Here is an 18,922-nt window from a genome sequence, read left to right as displayed (position 1 = left end):
TCTTCACCTCTGTTCAGGATAACCTCTCCTCCCACTTTCTTACTCCTCACATGTAATGTCTTCCCCATGTGCCTCTGTTCATCCAATAATTTCCCCATATTCAAGATCTAGCTCCAGTTATCCCACAATTTTCTCTCCTTTTAAATTCATATAGCATTTGACATAGGAACCTTTATTTGCCACAAAAATTTAGAGAGACATTGAGCTCATGTCATTGAAACCCTGTATTTTCCACACAAAATCATCTCTTACTTTGTGCTTTTATGTAGTTCCCATCTTATATTCTTTCCTGTGTCCCCATAGGGAGTATAATATAATTTCAGTAAGTATTTTGTTAATTTATTAGGTGACACTTTAATAAATGTAATTTCCTCAAATGTATCAACAGTCAGTAGATAATCCCTTTGGTAGAAGGTGGTGAGAAGAGAAGGAGAGCATTTGACAGGGTCCCATAGAAATCACAGGAGTATTACCAATACTGTGTATAATTACCAGCTAATTTGGGCTGACATGTCTGATCCCCATCACATCAGGGGACATCAGCGAGAGATGAGACTCTCAGATGGGACAAATTCAGGGATGGGACAGGATGTCTGTTTTGCATGTTCCTGGGTATTGCTGAAAGTCTGAAAGTATATGGTCTATTCGCTTATGTTGAAGGTCATTTGTTTTTGGCGGCATCAAAATGAGACCCACAACAAAAGAGTCATATCAAAATGCAATGCATTTCCCAGAAGTTGGGCTGGTTTTAATTTTATTTATTTATGGAGCATATATCATCTACATGTACATTATAACTAACTCAAAGTGCTTCCAATATGCCTTTTACCCAACAAGCATCACATCAGATTATTTTCTATAAATCTTCTCTAGAGTAATATCTATAGATCACAAACAAAATAGACATTTTGCAGCATTTAACACTGTCAAAACCACTGCAGATTTTATGAACAGTACTTATAAGCACATTGCTATGCGGTACTTAAATACATTAAAAATGTTACTTTTTAAAAATATTACCACTGTAAATCACTCTAATTCTAATTTAAGTGTCATGATAATAGATGCTACAAAGCAATAATCTACCCGGGAACAAAAACTTAGGAGATAAATAGCATTTTCAATTGAATTACATTTAATTGAAGTGATTTGTATATATTAGTATGAACGTGTTTGACAGATATGAGAAATAAAATGTGAAATTCCTACCTTGTGTCTGTTTCTTGTTCACTGCATTGTCAGCTTTATGTCGTTTCTAAAGTTTAAAAGCAAAAAAAAAAAAAAAAAAAGTGAAAAAGTGAGTAAGATTAATAAAACAAAATACTGCCTACAATAAAAGAGGTTTAACTTATGTTTTTCAAGGCTTTTATCCTTTCACACCTGTATCAATGTTATAAATATGCTGGGGGTGGGGTGATGGGGAGAATCAGAGGGTACTCAGGAATTCTAAACTGAAAGCAATCCACAGCATCTTTATACAGTAGTCTTCTCTGGGAGTACAGGTATGTGGTCCTTGGAAGGATCTTACGTTATCATAAAAATAAGACTAAAATTTTAATGTACTACAACAATTTGAGCTGAAAAGCTGACTTAGAACTTTTGCTTAAATAATTTTCTTAAAAAAGAAGATTGCCCAAGAGAATTATCTGTAACTGCCATTTAATAATGATACTGAAATATTTTCAACTTATGAAATTCATTATCTAATTAAGCTGAGTACATCCTCTATACTTTAATGATGTGCTGATATCTACCAATGACTAGAACCAAATACATCTACCCTTTGCATAAAGCCTTGTCTACTGCTCCCCAACAGCTGCCCTCCCCCCAAATCACAAGCCACTGGACCACATGATCCTATTCTCTTTTCTCCAAAAAGCACTGGAAATAAATTGAGTGTTAAACAGGTGATTTGGTTTATATCTAGGTGGGTGAGTTTGGAGCATTACATAAGCCAAACTTTTACAGCAGTAAGAAAAGGAAATGGAAGGTCAGAGGCAAGGTGAGAATTTGATTGACCAGGGGAGACAATCTTCTCTATAGTTCAACTAATGGTTTTCCAAGGCTTCCATCTGAACTTACAGCATCAAGTGTAACACGTCAGCCTCCTTTGGCATTGGAGAAGTGTTGAGTGTAACTAACTCTGTGCTCAAAGATTTTATCATCTAAAATCCAAGGTCAGATTTAGCTGCACATACTTGACATTAAGGTGGGTTGGAACAAATGGAAAACAAATGAGATCCTAAGTTTTCCACTGAGAAGACACGTTGGTTTTAGAACAACAGTGCACGTATGAAAACAATTTCCAACAGAAAAGCCTGAAGTCGTGAATTAGGACGCTTCCAAGACACAGCGACACTCAGGAAGAGTGGTACAATAGCTGGCAGTGTGAACTCACTGCATTCAAACTATCAGCCACTGAATTGCACAAAATGCAAAGAGAGCATTTAAAATGCCTCTGTGGGAGGCTTGTGGAACACATTTCTTACCACATCCATATACAGAACACACTATAATTCTTTCTCAGAGTAAGTCTCACTGATAAAAGTATAATAATGTAGACGTTTAACAGGCAAATTATTGCTTCCAAAAGTAAGCACATAATTTGCCAGCAACTATTTTTCACTGAATTTTTAAAGTTCTGTCCAATTTCAGCATCAGTAGAGCTTATTTTATAATTGATAAAACTCTAAAATACGCATTCATTTTCATTTGTTAATAAAGATCTTAAGAAAATTAAAAGTAACTCAAAGTAAATTTTAGTCCAAGATAATGATTCAAGGTAAAATCAGATATTCAAAGTAGGTATAAATATTTCCGAAACAATGCGCATTGGTAATATATAATAGTTAGACTTCCAACTGAAGGAGACAAATAAAGGCTAATTAATGAAACATTACATCTCAACAGGAAATTTAATCTTAGTGCAACCCAAGGAGATCCTGAACATTACTTTCCATCTACAGAGAATTCCTGTACAGAAGCATGTTTTACCTCGACCTTCCCACCACAGAATAAATTAGGTTACTTGTCAAAACACAATTGTGTTGAATACACATAAGGACCCACCCAGAGAGGCAGATTCTAATCTTATGACTACAAAAAGAAAGCATTTTTGTATCCTAAAGAGATCATTATTCTTTCTAAAAGTAATAGTTCATAAAAATTAATATAGTTATTCTCTGAGTTCAAATGCCTCTACTGTCCTATAATCAGAATTCATTTAATACCACTGAGAGCTAGTGATTTAATATTTCCAATATTTGATTGACAGGGTGCCAATCAATGGTACTGTATTAATAGTTCCATGAACTTTAGGATACTTAACTATGCAATATTAACCAATCCTCCTCCTGGGAACTCTCCCTGCATTAGCCATTTCTTATTGCATAACTGCCCAATTGTGCCACCTGCACCGTGGCCCCTTCTTTGTCTCCTCCCTTGTAATTCATGGTAGAATTCCTATCATGAGGGCTTACTCTCTTGCCCTCTTTGCTTCTCATTCTATACTCTCTTAGCTCACTCATATCTGACATTTCAATGATAACCAATATATAAATATATACCAGTCAAGACTCTCATCTGAGCTCAAGTCAATTAGATCCAGTTGCTTCCCTGGCATCTCCTTCTGGAAGTCTCAAAGGCACCTCAAACTATGTCCAAAGGACAGTCTAAGACTTTAACCCCCAAGATGTGGTCCTTGTCCCAGACACAGAACCATACGCCATCCACTCATACAAAAACCATGAACTTGAAAGTCATCCTTGCACCTTCTCCCTCCCATCCAATCCATTTCTTCCTTCACAAACGTTTATTAAACATTTAATAAGTGCCAGGCCCTGTTACTATAGTTGAGGATACAGCAATGAACGAGAGACAAAAACTCTTGCTCTCATGAAGCTTACATTCTAGTGGTTGGAGACAGAATATAAACAAAATAAGTAGGGTACGTAGCATGTCAAATGGTGGTAAGTCTTGTTAATTTTGTTCCTAAATATGCATTGAATTCATTTTCCTACATTTCTTCATCTCTACCATACCACTTAGTCTAAGATATCTTCATTTTTCTCATACCAGCTACTAGAATATTCTAACAAGTCTACCTAAGTCCTGTTTTCCTTACAATCCATTTTCCTATATTTTAGTCAAAATGATATTTGGATCATGACAATACAGTTAACATTTCTTCGGCACTTACTATATATACTTGACATTGTTCTAAGGGCTGCATGTGCATCATTTAATTTTCGTAAGAGCTGGTGTGGTTACTTGATTCATATCTGTGTCCTTCATTGGACTGCAAACGCCATCATGGCTACTTTTACTCACTAGCATATACTCAGTATTTGATCTCTGAACATTGCAGACTTTAAAATATTTGTTTTGTAATGAAGAAGTTTATCAGTGTTTAAGTTGATAGCAAAGAAGGTATATTTTTATTAGTGGTAGAATATTAACAAACAATCTTGACCCTCATCCTAAGAATTGACATTTGACACGATACACCTTTTTAATTTTTAAACTAAGAGTTCTCCAACAATTTTAAAGCATTTTCAAGTAAGTATATATCTCATTTGTCACACATAAAAACAGGAAATCATATTATGTTAAACTGTCCAAAGCATCAGGAGTTAAAAGGCACTGGGGTGAGTGAGTCTTAGGCATCTCACCTGGAGACAGTTAGTACTACGCTTTATCCTAAAATTGTTTTCAGTGTTGTTTAACGGAATATAAAGGAAGGTTCAGTAGAATATCACCTCTGTTTTATTCACTGATGTAAGAACGGCAGACATCACTAGTCTTCATCAATATCCAGTTTCTCTTCTACTTCAATGGATACTGAGGTTATGCCACCTCTTGTCATGTCACTAGTTCTAATTCCCTTCTCTCTCTTCCTCTACTCCAGTGACCACCAGCATTCCAAACATAGCAGAGCCTTGACTCAGCTGCATCTGAGCGACTTAAATGAACAACGGTGCTTCCTGCCCTCCTTCCCCAAAAACAACCTGCTGTATGTTTGAGACCTGAAAAATAAACTCATGTTCAAGCCACTGACGTTTGGGACAGGATGACTACCTGCAGCAAAAGTCTCACACACCCGAGTACATTTCCTAACGCATGCCTGCCACCTAAGTACTGCTTCATATATGTCTGTTGAATGAGTGAATGAATATATGTATTTATTATAATTACTGATACTCTTCTTCCAACGTTCTAAACTATTATTTGATTTTTTTTCCATTCTAGAGAGTTATATTTCAAACTTTCTACCACCTTATGGGTTGATATAAACTTCTTATTATACCAGTGTTACAGACCATTTTTAGTCCATATTTTAACACTGACTTTATTGGAAAAAATGACTTTAAACAATACTATTATGTCCCCACAATACTATTATATCCTTCATGCCTAATTAGCTGCTTTCTAATAGTATCCAATTATTTCATCATGCCAATAAGACCTACGCTTAAAAAAAAAAGTTCTTGAATATCATTTTATTTACCATGTATTTTCAGAGAGGGGTACTAGAAACCATAGTTAGAGAGCTTACAGTTCTGCTAGGGAAAAGAGAAGAAAAAAAAAGGACAGGCAATTTAGAGCAATGATTATACGGCAGGGCTCTGGAGCCAAACTGCCTTGTTTGAATTCTGACAGCCCCACTTAAATAGCTCTGTGACATGGGGCAAGTTACCTTTCTCCTCTGTGCCTCCTCTCCCTCATCTGTAAAATGGGGATAATATCATTTATCCTTTAAAGGGCTGTTATAAGATTTAATAAGTATAAAGGACATAGAGTAAGTACATGGAACCCAGAACTTCAATAACTATTATTATTACTATTGGTGACTCACCACAATAATACAAAGGAAGAGCACGAGATAGGATAGAAATTCCATCCCTTTCTGGGCAAGTTGGATGACCTCTCTAAGACTCAGCTTCCTTACCTTTAAAATGGGGTTAATATCCAACTTTCAAACTTATTGAAGGAATTAAATGAGAAAAACATTTGCAAAACAATAGTACAACAACCGATGCTCAGTGAAAATTAGGTTAAATTAAGAAAGATAAGGGAACACAAAAGGCAAAGAAAGACAAAATTGTGATAGAGACCAATCCTTATAGACTGCCAAATCTGACCATAACTTAAAGGATGATAATAAGTCTGTGTGGAACAATACACAGGTGAGAAGAGAGTCACTGAAACTTTTAGCTAGTGGTCGCTGTCAAGTATGTCATTTCCAATCAAGAAGATTATGATGTTTTACACACACACACACACACACACACACACACACACCAACCTCTGTATGTACTCTCAGACTTGGATGTTTATGAGAGGGCTGATGGAAATGGTCAGCTGACCCGTGTCTAATGGGTCCAGTGATGCTATGGCTCATGTGTTCTGAATGAGATCCCACTTTAATTCTCCACAGAAATAATACGAATGTTTGTGCAACTCTAAATTAAACCTTTCTAAAGAATGTCTCAGCCTTTCCTCGCCTTACCATCTGACTTGCCTAAGGCTTGACAGAAGGTCATTTCAGACAGGCAAAGTAGTTAAAGGACATAGAAAAAAATATTGGCTTCCTCAACTAAGGTAGTTAAAATAATAGTTAAAATAGAGGACAAACAAAAGCCTGAACTTATTTTGAGTAATGTATTTTATGAAGGGGAAATTCACTTCCCCTTTTCTCTGCTACTACGGAAAAGTAAAAATAGCAAACGTGCTGTTACTTTTCTTAACTAAGATAAAAGAAAAGGAAACTTAGAATTACTAAAATAAGATGAAAAGTAATCAAAGGTATTTAATTAGGTGAAAGCTATGGTATATAAATTTAAAAATACAAAAAACACCTTTACATTTAAATAATTTGGAGGTTATTGTGTTTACCTTGAAATAAAGTTCAAATTGAAAATTGAGCACAATTGAAAATAATGTTCAAATATAGTTTTCTCTCTAAACCAATTCTTCCATTCCTGTTCATTTCTTTCATTAATAAGCTACAAACATAATAGAACACTGTAAGAAAAATTCTTTAATACTAATCCTATAGAAATCAATAGGAATTAACTCCAGAGGTGGCAGCACCTATGCTATATACTTTTAAAATTAAATGGACATTTTAAATAGCCTGTGCCAAGAACTAAACAACTTAAAGATGAAACTAATATTGAAAAATATGTATATAAAAATAACAGTCACATTTATTTATGAAAAAAATTACTTACAATATCTTCTATTATCTCTTTGATAGCTGCTACAGCTAAAATAAATAAGAGAGGAACCAGTGTTGTATAGCGACCTGTTGGTGATACATCAGGTATTTGCTATTTGAAGGGAAAAAAAAGAGAAATCAGTGAGAACTAGCAAGTGTATAATACATTCAAAAACAACAAAGTCTTAGTGCCCCTTAACATATGCCTCCTTGATTTTTCTATCTCGGTAGATTAACACTGGGTGAAGTAATTTGTCCATATCTAACAAATATCTGGAAAAGCATGTTAATTAACTTTTGGGGGTCACAGTTGTGTGTAAGACTAACACCTACAAAGGGGGACTGGTTTAAAAGATTACAGTATATACACTAAAATATCATACGACCATTAGAAATGCTATGTTAGATATACAATGAATCACATGGGAAAATATCCACACATTATTATAAGGATAAAGCAGGTTATAAAACATATGTACACTATGGTCCCCTTTTTGTAAACTAAATCAATAAACAATGCTTGAGAGGGAAAAAAAAAAGAAGAAGAATGTACACCCAAATTTTAAGAGAGTAGTTGCCTCTGGGTGGTGGAATAATGAGTTCAAGATTTTTTTCTTTATGCTTTGCTGTGTGTTCCGATTCTTTTTACAATGAATGTATGCTATTTTTTAATATGAAACTTTTTTTTCTAACTACCATTAACTCAAATACAATGAGAAACAAGACTTAACGTGGTAATTCTTGTATTGCAAGGTTCAGAATTGACAGTTTTACTGTTACAAAAATAAGTTGATATTTTAAGAAAAAGTCCCATCCCCCTTTAGCACCCAAATGAATACTGTCCTTGCCATATGAAATTTACAGAATAAGCTGATAAAAATGAATCAAAAGGCTGAGAGGTAGTGGAATTCGAACATTGCTTGTAGCAGGAGCCAGAAATATCCACCCAAACCAGCTTATTTCTCTGTGTTCAGAGAAGCTTCAGAAGATTAGTCATAGGCTTAACAAAAATTTATTAGTATTTGAACACTTGATGTTAAACTAAGGTTTTATGACATGACTTTACCTGAAGCAGTGCAATAAAGAGAAAAAATGAATTGGCGGCTCTTCTGAACTGAGAGTAGAGAAATCGTGGAAGGAATGTGATTATGTTGTATTTTGCAGTGCTAGAAAACAAAAATGAAAGTAGCATAAAACTTAATTACTGCACAGTTAGCTGTCACATTTACAAAATTCTACTATCATAATATAAAAAATTAGATGATGAACATTTGCCCTCTGTTTCAATTTTGGAGATTATTGCTAATGGTCATTGACCTAAATGAAAAAGCGTGAAAGGGACTGTCTAAACAAATAGTAAGAGTTTAAGTTCCTGCATATCTTTTGTTCTCGTTGGCCAATCATCCTTTTTAACATTACTAAGAGTAGCCCACAAAGAGCAACTTTAGTTAAGACAGTGTATAATACGTTAATAAAAAACAAAATCTTGCAATAAAAGAAAAAAAAAAATCAGCAATTTGAGCAGGACCAGAAACTTTAAATCAAGATGCCTTCCCGGGATAACTTCAGAGAAATGGAGAGTTCTCTGGGTTTCCGTTTGAATTTTTTGTCTCAGCCCCTCTATGAACTTGGCTAGGACTCCACACTAAAGACACCAGATATGTTCACCATCAGTCAGTCATCACCATTTAGCTCTTGGAAATGTCCAATCTTCCTCTTGTTAATTATAGAGAAAGGAGATTAAAGGGACACATACCACACTCCCCAGACTGTGAAAAGTTATTCTAAAATTTGAAGTTATAAATATTAATTCTAAATGGGCATGTCTCAAATCTAGGAATCTTGCCACTGGAGAACCAGTGGGCTAATAACACAGGGATTGCTCACTTGGTTCCAGAGGCCACTAAAAGAATAGGAATTATAACAGAGATACTTTTTATATTATTGTTGGAATGAAAATATAACAGTTAAGTACTTCTCACAGCCCTCCATTCCTCAACACCATGCTAAATTTCACAACTCTCAAAAGCCAATATTTAAAGGCTAACTGTTGAAAGCAGTTCTCTATGAAGAATTGCAAAGACATTTTCTAAAATGTAAAAACTTGTTAACCCCAAACAATAATTTATCGTTCTATTAACAGGTTTAAGACAAAGGTATTTGGCCAGGAGCAGCTTTCATTATCCATATGCTATACACAGAATTGGTAGAGTATGGCTGCTGATTCTTTCTGCCTCTTCCTGCTTTCAGGTCTTATTAACATCTCCTCATTGGCTGCAAGATGGAGAAACAGCCGATTCATACAGCCTCCTGCAAGCTCTCAAATATTAACTGATTTAACTGAAAGCTCTTGGCATGCATTTTCAGTGTGGATGGGAGACGGCCTGCAGGGCTCTGCTGGGATAGCCCGTTCTACAGCTTTCTTTAGCAGTTCCTACCTGACATGGTTATTGCAGAATTTTGTCAGCTGGGGCTGGTTGATGAATATTGTCCGTATTTCTTCCTGGTCAGCCAGTGAAGTCTTCTCTGAAACATCATCAGTCTTTTCATAACCTTAAATTAAGAGAGATAGTCTTCTAACTTGATAAGAAATATTTCATTTTATTATCCAGACCAAAAACACATTTCATCACTATTCCAGAATCTGAAAATCTGTTATAAGCTACATGCCTCTCCTTATTTGTGTTGTTTCTTTTAAAGCAAAATCCCCACAGCTAACATTTCTACTAAATTTAAAAGGCAACATTTAATAGTCATGTAAAATGAACCCATTTCAAAAGCAGTAATACCAATTTTCAATTTTTGCTCATCTTTCTCCCATACATGTTTAATGTATTTCCTCCCACTACATAACAATATGTCTAAAAGTAACAAAAATTTTTAAACTGAGTTACATTAGTTTTAGACGAGATTAACAAGAGGTCATTTAAAATATAATTTAAAAAATTAAGTATATATATTTAGTGCTTTTTTTCTTTCTATCTGAAGACAGAAAAAGATAAACATTAAGTTTTAAACAGGCAACCACCACAATTATCTAACTCACTAAGATCATCTTAATCTTTCCACTAATTAGACTTTATGTTCACAAACGAATTTTAAATGTCTTCAGATCATTTCAAATCATCTTATAATCATTGTAACAGTGCAACAGGTTGAGGCAATTTCAACTGGGTAACACCATCCTGCAAAGTTGACAACACTTTTAAAACTACATACAAGTTTAAGGGGAACAGAAAAGAAAATTAAACTGCTTATTTTACCTTCTAGTGAGAATAAAATGAGACTGGATTCCATCAGCCCCTTACCCATTTTCTAGAAAGGGTTACCAACAGTACTCTATCGGAAATACCCATTTTTCTTCTCCTTTTTGGCTACCCAATGCTATCTCCTCCCCTAAGACCTGCTGCCATGGAGTCTCTTCTGAAGTATTTTATCGGGCTGAAGACAGGGAACCTTGTCTGGGCCTCCCCTGTGCCCAGCAAAACACTTACCCGCAGGATTGGTGACTGCCTGCTGCTGGTTAGTCAGTCTCCCCTTGCCAGAATGCGGACTCCCTGGGGCTATGGCTGGGGTGTTACTCATCTTCCTAACGCCAGTACAACAAGCAGCAGGTACTCAGTAAATGTTTGCCAAATAAATATACCAAACGACAAAGGCGCGGTTATTTGGCCTTTTTTTTTTTTTGAGGGCAAGCAAATGGTTCTCCACCCACTGATAAGGAGACTAAGGACAGCCAAGTACTGGTAACAAATTGTACAAGAAGAGCTTGCCTGTGGGGTTTTGTTGCTGTATGAAACCAGAACATAATTTCGGCTTTCTACAAAGGTGGGGACCGGGAGCATAGGACCACGGGGGTAGGGAGCAGTGCAGTGTGCGCAGGGGAGAGCGAACAGGGCAATAAGGCTGAAGCAGAGACAAAAGACAAGGTAAGGACCGCTGAGATGTGTTGAAAAAGCACACAGCCTGGAACTCAGAGAACCTCTCATGCTTGTAAAGAAGTCTGGATCGCATCCTCTGTTGGCTGTAAGCCACGGAAAGCTTTCCAGGTAGTCAGGTCAAGTGAGTCACATTTTATCCTCATCACTCTGGAGAGCACGTGGCCTCATGCGAAGGACTCTGATCGTCATTTTACAGTTTTAGACACATTAGCAACTTTGCCCATGGTCATGTGGTGAATAATTATCTTTCACTACATCGTGTTTTAGATACAACACAAGCTTTCTCCCCCTTGTTTTATACAATCAAAATTTCACGTGTGTATGGCTATAACCTATGTTTGTGTCCCCTCCAAAATTCATGTTGAAATCCTATCCATCAATGTGATGGTGTTAGAAGGTGAGGCTTTTAGGAGGTGATTAGGCTATGAGGGCTGCACCCTCATGAATGGGACTAGTGCCCTTGTAGAAGGGACCCCAGAGAGCTCCCTCACCCCTTTCACCATGTGAGGACACAGCAAGAAGACAACCATCCATGAATCAGGAAACGGACCCTCACTAGACACCGGATCTGCTGGGGCTTTGATTTTTGGACTTCCCAGCCTCCAGAACTGTGAGAAATACATTTCAGTTTGTTCACAAGCCATCCAGTCTATGGAATTTTGTTATAGCAGCCCAACCAGACCAACATGGATTATCAAATAGAGAGAGGCATGTCAATCTTACAAATTCTTGAAAGTGTTTTATTAGATTTTCCTTAATGACGGCACAAAGATCATAGTGCACTGCTTCTGGCACCTCGACTGGAAAGACCAGCTCTCTAATCTGCTCCAGTTACTGTATGTAACTGGACTGTTGAGGGCCTTGCCCTTGGATGTTCTTAGCTAACGAGTTATGTGTCACTCGTTCCCTGACATATCTGTTTATACTGGGGTCTCAAATGTCACCAAGTAGAGTTGGACATGACATCTCCCCCTTATGTATTAATCTGTATTCAAGAATTTCTGTGGAGCGAAAAACTCTCCTGGGACAAAGGGATTGGAATCACCCCTTCCCTTAAATAGGAGTAAAGAAAACAATCCTAATAGACTTGTAGGCCCCGACTAAGGTCTGATAATAAGAGACCTGTAAGGAAAATCTCATCAAAATGAGGGAAACAATCTGGGCTGATGACCTGTTCTCAAGAGTAGGGCTAGTAAAGGGGATGGATGGTCCTAGGCACAGAACACTGCTGATGCTGTACGCCTTCTTCACCAGGCGCTATGGAAACGCCTCGGAAAGACAGCCCACGTGATGCTGCATGTATAGAGCAGAACTCTTGGGGCTCAGGCAGTGGGATGCCCTGAGCAGGTGAGGTAGTCCAGGAGAGAGACTTGTGCCAAAAGAATGGAGGTAAGGCACTCGGACAATGACAGATGGTGGTCACCCTTGCCCTGTCTCCTCAGGGCTCCCGCGAGCTCAGCCACACAGGCTCCCTCACCAACAGTGACACAGAGATACTTCAGGCACCTGAGGTCCAATCCCGGGATGTCTGAAGGCCAGAGGTTGCAGGACCCACCTTGTATAGGAACAATTCCATGTTTACTCCTAGCAGGTAACTGTGAGCAACCTCAGAGATCCTCAGGAATGTTCCATGAAGACATCTGGGCAAAACACTGCATTCTTACTAATTTGGAATGTGAGAGTTTGTAACTATTATCTTTAGAATCTCAATGAACTCTTTACCTTACATTGTAGAACTAGGCAGGCTAGGTCTGGACTCATAGTCCAGACTCCCTCTGTGTAGAAGAAATAAGGCTCTTACATTGGAATGAATTAACCAACATGCTGAGGGAGGCTGGTAGCAATTTAGATCTTACACTTCTTCTAGGTTAGAGGTAAAAACACATTACCAACATTCAATTTGACAGTCACTCAATATGTACCATACAACTCTATTTTTATGCTTCTTTTTTCTTCTTTAAATAGCCTCTGCAAATTGACACCTTCAACAGCTATACTGACCACAGGGACATGAGCTCCACGTTCATACTTGGGCAGTGCTTTCACTGAGATATTGATGTGTAGTGGTGGCGATGGTAATTGGGGGAACAATCCCCCTACCACTCTGCCCCAAAGAAGATAAAACTAAGATAAAAAAACAGTCTGTCCTTTAAGGAGGGAAGTTCTGACTCTTGGGGTTTAATAATTTAGAGGGTTTGTTCATATAAGTCATTCACATTCACTAGTAGCTCTTAATCCACCTGTCTCGACTTCTAAGGATGACTAAGAACAGAACCAGCTCTTGTATCTGCCCCTCACAGAATGCACAGTGAAGGAGAGAGGCCATAATCTCTCAGCAGTTCCCGTGGAGTCTCCCTAGAAAGTGGGGCCCATTCAGACTCTTCCTCATCCTTACGTCATGCAAAAGGTCTTAGCTACTGAATGTGCTGCAAGAAGATATTACTTTGCAGTACTAACTAAGGCTATATAAGCAACATCCTCCTGGTGACCATTTCAGCTTCCAGCAATAATTTTCTTTATTGAGAAAACACAACTTATGATGGGTCAGTGATCTAATCAAGACTGTGAAGTGAACACATGTGCATCACCCCCTCGCAGTGTTTGATCATTCAGCCCTCTCACTGGTTGTGTGGCAAGCTCTGGTTCTTCCACTGATTATTTATGTGACCCTGTGCGAACCACTTACTTCCTGAGGAGTATTCTCTTCTCTTGTAAAATGAGGAAGGTAGGTTAATAATCTGACTTTCTCTTTCAGTTCCTAAGTCCTGTGAAATTAGTATCTGCTGGGCACCAGGAATAAAAAAGTCCACAGCTCACTTGTTCAGAAAAACAGGAATGTTTAAAAACAAAACGAAACAAAATTTCCCTCCTGGAGGCAGGCGTCTCACAGCAACAGATGCCTGACATAATCCACAGCCAGGACTCAGTCACAAAGTCAGATGATGCTTTGTGATTGTCATGCTGGGTTGTCATGCAGGGTCTCAGCGCCTGCTCCCCACATAAGAACACAGGGACAGGATATGGTGAGGCCAAAAAGGAACACCCACGGAGCCATAGATAGGGGAGTCATACCACTATAGTCTCGCTGGCGGCTGGGTTGGAGACACAGGAAGCAGGAGCCACACTATCCGCAACCTGCCGTCCACTTCTCTCTGCCAACCAACCTCACTTGCTAGCTGCAATTCGCACTTGCTAGCTCAGCCACCATCTTCTTACTAGCCCCCATTTGCTGCTAGCATAGCCACAGTAGTTATATTAGTGCCCAATGGCTCACTGGTTACAGCTCACAACCAACTAGCCACAGCTGATGGTCATCCAATCACAGGTGATGGCCATTTACTACCTGAGCCAGCACCTTTCCATGTGAGGGTGAGAGCCTGGAAACTGCACTCCTGGCTCTGTCCCTACAGTGATCATGGCTAAATCGCCGTCTTTGAAAAGGTTAAGCAGTGACTATAATCTGTTGCCAGCCACTACTGTACCTGGCACCCATCTATGACCAGTGACCACGGGTTACTGAGTATGTTGGCATATAGCCGCCCTCCTTCCTCTGTCTAGACTCATGATCACATACTTACGCACACACAGTATAACGTAACAGGGAAGAAAAATGCTCAACCGTTATTTCAGTGAAAAACTGTTAGTCCTTTCATATAATTACAACAGAATCATCATTTCCAATTTTCCATTTCTCATCACAAATATCATGATCAAATCAACCCATTGTTCGTTGGTTCATTCACTCATACATGTTCAATGTAAGTTGAATGTAAGTGCCTACTAAGGGTCAGACATTTTTTAAAAAGCTGCAGAAACAGCAGAAAATAAGATAAAGCCGCTTCTTCCAGAGAGCAAGACAATTACAGACCATAGTAAGCGTAATAAAGAAAATAAAACAAGTGACTGATAGAACTCTGTGCTTTCGTTTCACCATGTCTCCATGGAGCTGATCATAGTAACCACCTCAGAGGGAGTTGTGAGGCCCTGGTGGGTTAACAAATGAAGAGAACAACGCCTGGCACATAGTAAGACCTCAATAAATGTTAGCTGTGTTCATTATGCTGCTGTTGTCACGACTGCTGTTGCTGCCTTATACAGAGTGGTAAGGGAAGGCCTCTCCAAAGAGACAGAGTTGAGACCTCAATAAGGAAAGATAAGGGACAGTGAAAACTAACTTGGGAAGAACAGGAACAAAGCCCCGGAAGCAAGAATGAACTTGGCATTTCCAGGAGCATGAGGGCTGGTAATAGGAATGGGGGGAGCATCAAACAAGAAGAGGTAGGACCACACTGCGATAACCAATGAGACTTGAATTTATATTCTTTATGGGATGAGAATCCACTGAGAAGTTTTAGGCTGGCAGGTCATTTTGAGGCTACTGTGATAATCCAGGTAAAAGATGATGGGGCCTGGGTGAGATTGTGGTGACAGAGGTGAAAAGAAGGGGATGCATACATGATATTTTTTTGGAGGTGGAGTGGTCTGACCCTTATAGCCTCTCCACGTATCCCGTCATTCCACCATTGTCTGATGACATACATACCCACTGTCTGATCCTCGTCTAAGCAGAAGTCCAAGACTTGAAAGAAACGTAGGGTTTTAAATACAACACATGATTAACCATTTATAGATCTCTCTTTACAACCAAACAACCCTATCTTTAGATGTCATGGATCTTTTTCTTTTTATAGCATAGTTGTCAAATACTATCAAGAACACAGGGTAGTTTAGTGGTTACCAGAGGGTAAGTGGGGAGGGGGGTGGTAGAAGAGGGTAAACGAACCAATGGACAAATATATGGTGATGGAAGGAGAACTGACTCTCAGTGGTGAACACACGATATGATACATAGATGATGTATTACAGAATGATACACCTGAAATCTATGTAACTTTACTAACAACTGTCACCCCAATAAACTTTAATTAAAACAAAACAAAACAAAACAAAACAGGGTGTAATCAAAGAAGGCATTAGAGTCGGCACTAGGAGCAGAGGCCATGGAGTTAGAGGGACAATTTGGGACCATCAGTTATGAGCTATGGTAACCTTAGACATTACTTAATGCGAGCGGCCTCCCTCCTTTCACAGGTTTTGGAGGGGATTAAATGAGATAATGCATGTGTAAAGCGCATAGGGGCAGTGCCTACCTCCTCATGTACAAACATTCCAGCTATTTTTATTGTTGAAGTCAGAAAACAGACTAGGGGGGAAAGGAATAGGCTTTGTAGTCAGACCTGTGTTCAGATTTGGATTACAGCACTGCTACATAACACTGGCAAATTATTTTATGTTTCTGAGCCTCAGCTTCCCTCATGCATAAAACAGGGTTAATATGAGGATTAAATGACATTATGTTAGCAATGTAGCACAATACTTGTCACTCAGACAGTTCCTGTTACTCCATTCTCCCCAGAGAGTATAAAGTTAATCTCCCCTTCAAAATACTTGAGATGGGAAAAAACAAAAGTCTTAGAAACACTAATGTAAGTATTAACATTTTTTTCAAAATTTGGATACAATTTAATTGAAGTTGTGACCAGTTAATGAATCTACAGAGTAAAATAAGAGATTCTACTCTACAGTTATATAAATTACACATGTTTTCCCCCAAATTGTCATCTGTGTAGGGGTTATGCGGCAGAAAAGCAGGGGTGGGTAGGTAGGAAGAAGACAACAAGATACAAAATCATTCTGTTGCCTGGTAATATGGTTATAAAACCATTACACTTTTGTAGACTCAACTTTATCGCAATTATAAGTAAGGCTGTAATTGGAATCAGAATATGTTATATTAACTCCTAAACATATTCAGGAGAATCCAATTATATATCCTTTTTGTCCAAAGGCTTCCAGTATTAGAGATTAAAGAGACCATATTAATTGCTCATGTTTCTTGACTTAGAATGTGGTCATTACCGTGTTTCCCCTAAAATAAGACCTAACTGGAAAATTAGCCCTAGCATGATTTTTCAGGATGACATCCCCTGAACATAAGCCCTAACACGTCTTTTGGAGCAAAAATTAATATAAGACCCGCTCTTATTTTCGGGGAAACACAGGGAAACATACTTGCAACAGTCATAGAATCTACTAAAAGAATATTAACTGGACAACTAGCCAGCGACTTCAAAGGCACAAATGCAGAACTTAGGGGTGACTGCAGATAGGCGCTAGTTAGTAGGAAATTGTGGGCATTACCGATAGTCCATTCCAAAGGTTAAATATGTTCTTATATTGTTCTCTGGGGGAAAATAATAATAAATCAAAAATCCTCATCTAATGTATGTGTGTGTATGTGTATATATATATATATATATATATTTTTTTTTTTTTCTTCTTTTTTTTTCCCCCTCAAGTTTCTGGAACAAAATCTTTGGCTGAATAATTCAGATGTTTGTATTTTATTTTGTTTTTAGTGATATTCTTTATATATGCATAATTTAATTAGAAATACAGAAGCAGTTACTAAAAGTACAAAAGAGATTTGAAATACCATGTTCTGTATTGTGGGAGCAGATCGCTCATTGCAAATATCCCATTGTGAGCCTGACAGCAGCCGTTCAGAGAGGGCACTAAAGAAACGAACCACCACTCTGAGCACAATGAACTGGGTGCTTTAAAGGTTAAGACTTTAATACTACATTTTCACACATGGCATTGAAGAGATCCAATAGTTCAAAAACCCTGGAAATTAAACAGAAACTATTCAGCAACATGTCTCAAATTTCTAGACCATGACGGCAATAACCAGAGGGGAAATGAAATTTTCAATTGCATCAATACATCAATATACCTTCCCCACACAGAATATTGATCCAGGCTCTATGCATGGACATCTGCTACTCATTCCAGCTAAGAGTCTGCTTCTCCTGAAAACAGTCCCTTGGTTTTCTTTGGAGAACTCCCTTTCCCCAGCTGGCAGTTTTGAGAGAACGGTGGCCCATTCTAAGCTAACTGCAGTCAATTTTCAGTCTGGACATAGGAAAAGGCTGAGCACAGATAAGACTGAATCTGTGGCATCCTGAAGTAACTGTCCATTAGTCAAGATGCCTGGCTCATCCTTGACCTTCCTGTAAAGCTTTACATTTGATTCTAGGAACTATTCTACCTACTTAAAGACTATGCTTGGCTTCTTTAGTGTGTAATTTTAGTGGAGGCATTTTAGTTCTCTGCTGGAAGCCAACTCCTGTCCCAATGTCCATCTAATGTAGCTGGGCAGTGACAATGAATCTGGACTTGGCCAATCTTCTTCAAGAAGGTGAACACTGTTTCCTGTATCCCAATTACTAGCTAGCTTTTCTGCTCTGCATAGAATGATGACCTAGAACCACAATGCAACTACCCTGCCCCCAAAATCACCAGGCTGCCTGGAACCTTCCGCAACAGGCCCTACTTGCTAGATCAGATCTCCTCTGATGTGAACAGCTGCCCAGCCTAGCCCTGGGCCCAGTATGTTCTGGGATAACTATGGGTTGTCACCCTAAGGAATTTGCACAACAGCCAAAAAGCTTTCCACATCTCTAGCTTCCTCTCCTTTACCCACTTGTTCATGCAACACTGATCCATCTAAATTATAAAATCTAAGTTATAACAAATGAATACCCACTTACCCTGATGTTGTAAAACGTGGTTACCTGCTTCAAAAATTGGTTGTTTCTGATCTTACAAAAGGATTCACTTTTTTTTTTTAAATAAAGAATTGTTCTCGAAATGATGAAGATGAGGAAACTTTGCTTCTCATATGGAGAATTGCTCATGG

General features: G+C 38.3%; 1 protein-coding gene across 7 annotated transcripts in view; it reads right to left on the bottom strand.

The window, feature by feature from the left end:
* The window catches only part of ATP8A1 (ATPase phospholipid transporting 8A1), a 213,703-nt gene that overhangs the window by 175,034 nt on the left and 19,747 nt on the right, over positions 1–18,922 (bottom strand). For 3 of the 7 annotated variants that reach the window (XM_074324622.2, XM_074324625.2, XM_074324621.2), the window contains exons 1-5: positions 10,714–10,820; positions 9,658–9,772; positions 8,286–8,385; positions 7,233–7,331; positions 1,210–1,255 (exon numbers count right to left, since the gene is read on the bottom strand). In XM_074324622.2, coding sequence (XP_074180723.1) covers positions 1,210–1,255; positions 7,233–7,331; positions 8,286–8,385; positions 9,658–9,772; positions 10,714–10,804 — 451 coding nt within the window. In that variant the 5' untranslated portion in view covers positions 10,805–10,820. Of the gene's footprint in view, positions 1–1,209; positions 1,256–7,232; positions 7,332–8,285; positions 8,386–9,657; positions 9,773–10,713; positions 10,821–18,922 lie in introns of those variants that run through there. The other 4 variants (XM_019754167.3, XM_019754168.3, XM_074324626.2 and 1 more) reach the window with 2 other exon arrangements.

This window comes from Rhinolophus sinicus, chromosome 1 (assembly GCF_057876585.1).
Source record: "Rhinolophus sinicus isolate RSI-liver-muscle chromosome 1, RSI-T2T, whole genome shotgun sequence".
Lineage (NCBI taxonomy): Eukaryota > Metazoa > Chordata > Mammalia > Chiroptera > Rhinolophidae > Rhinolophus > Rhinolophus sinicus.
This window is presented reverse-complemented; position numbering and strand designations above follow the sequence as displayed.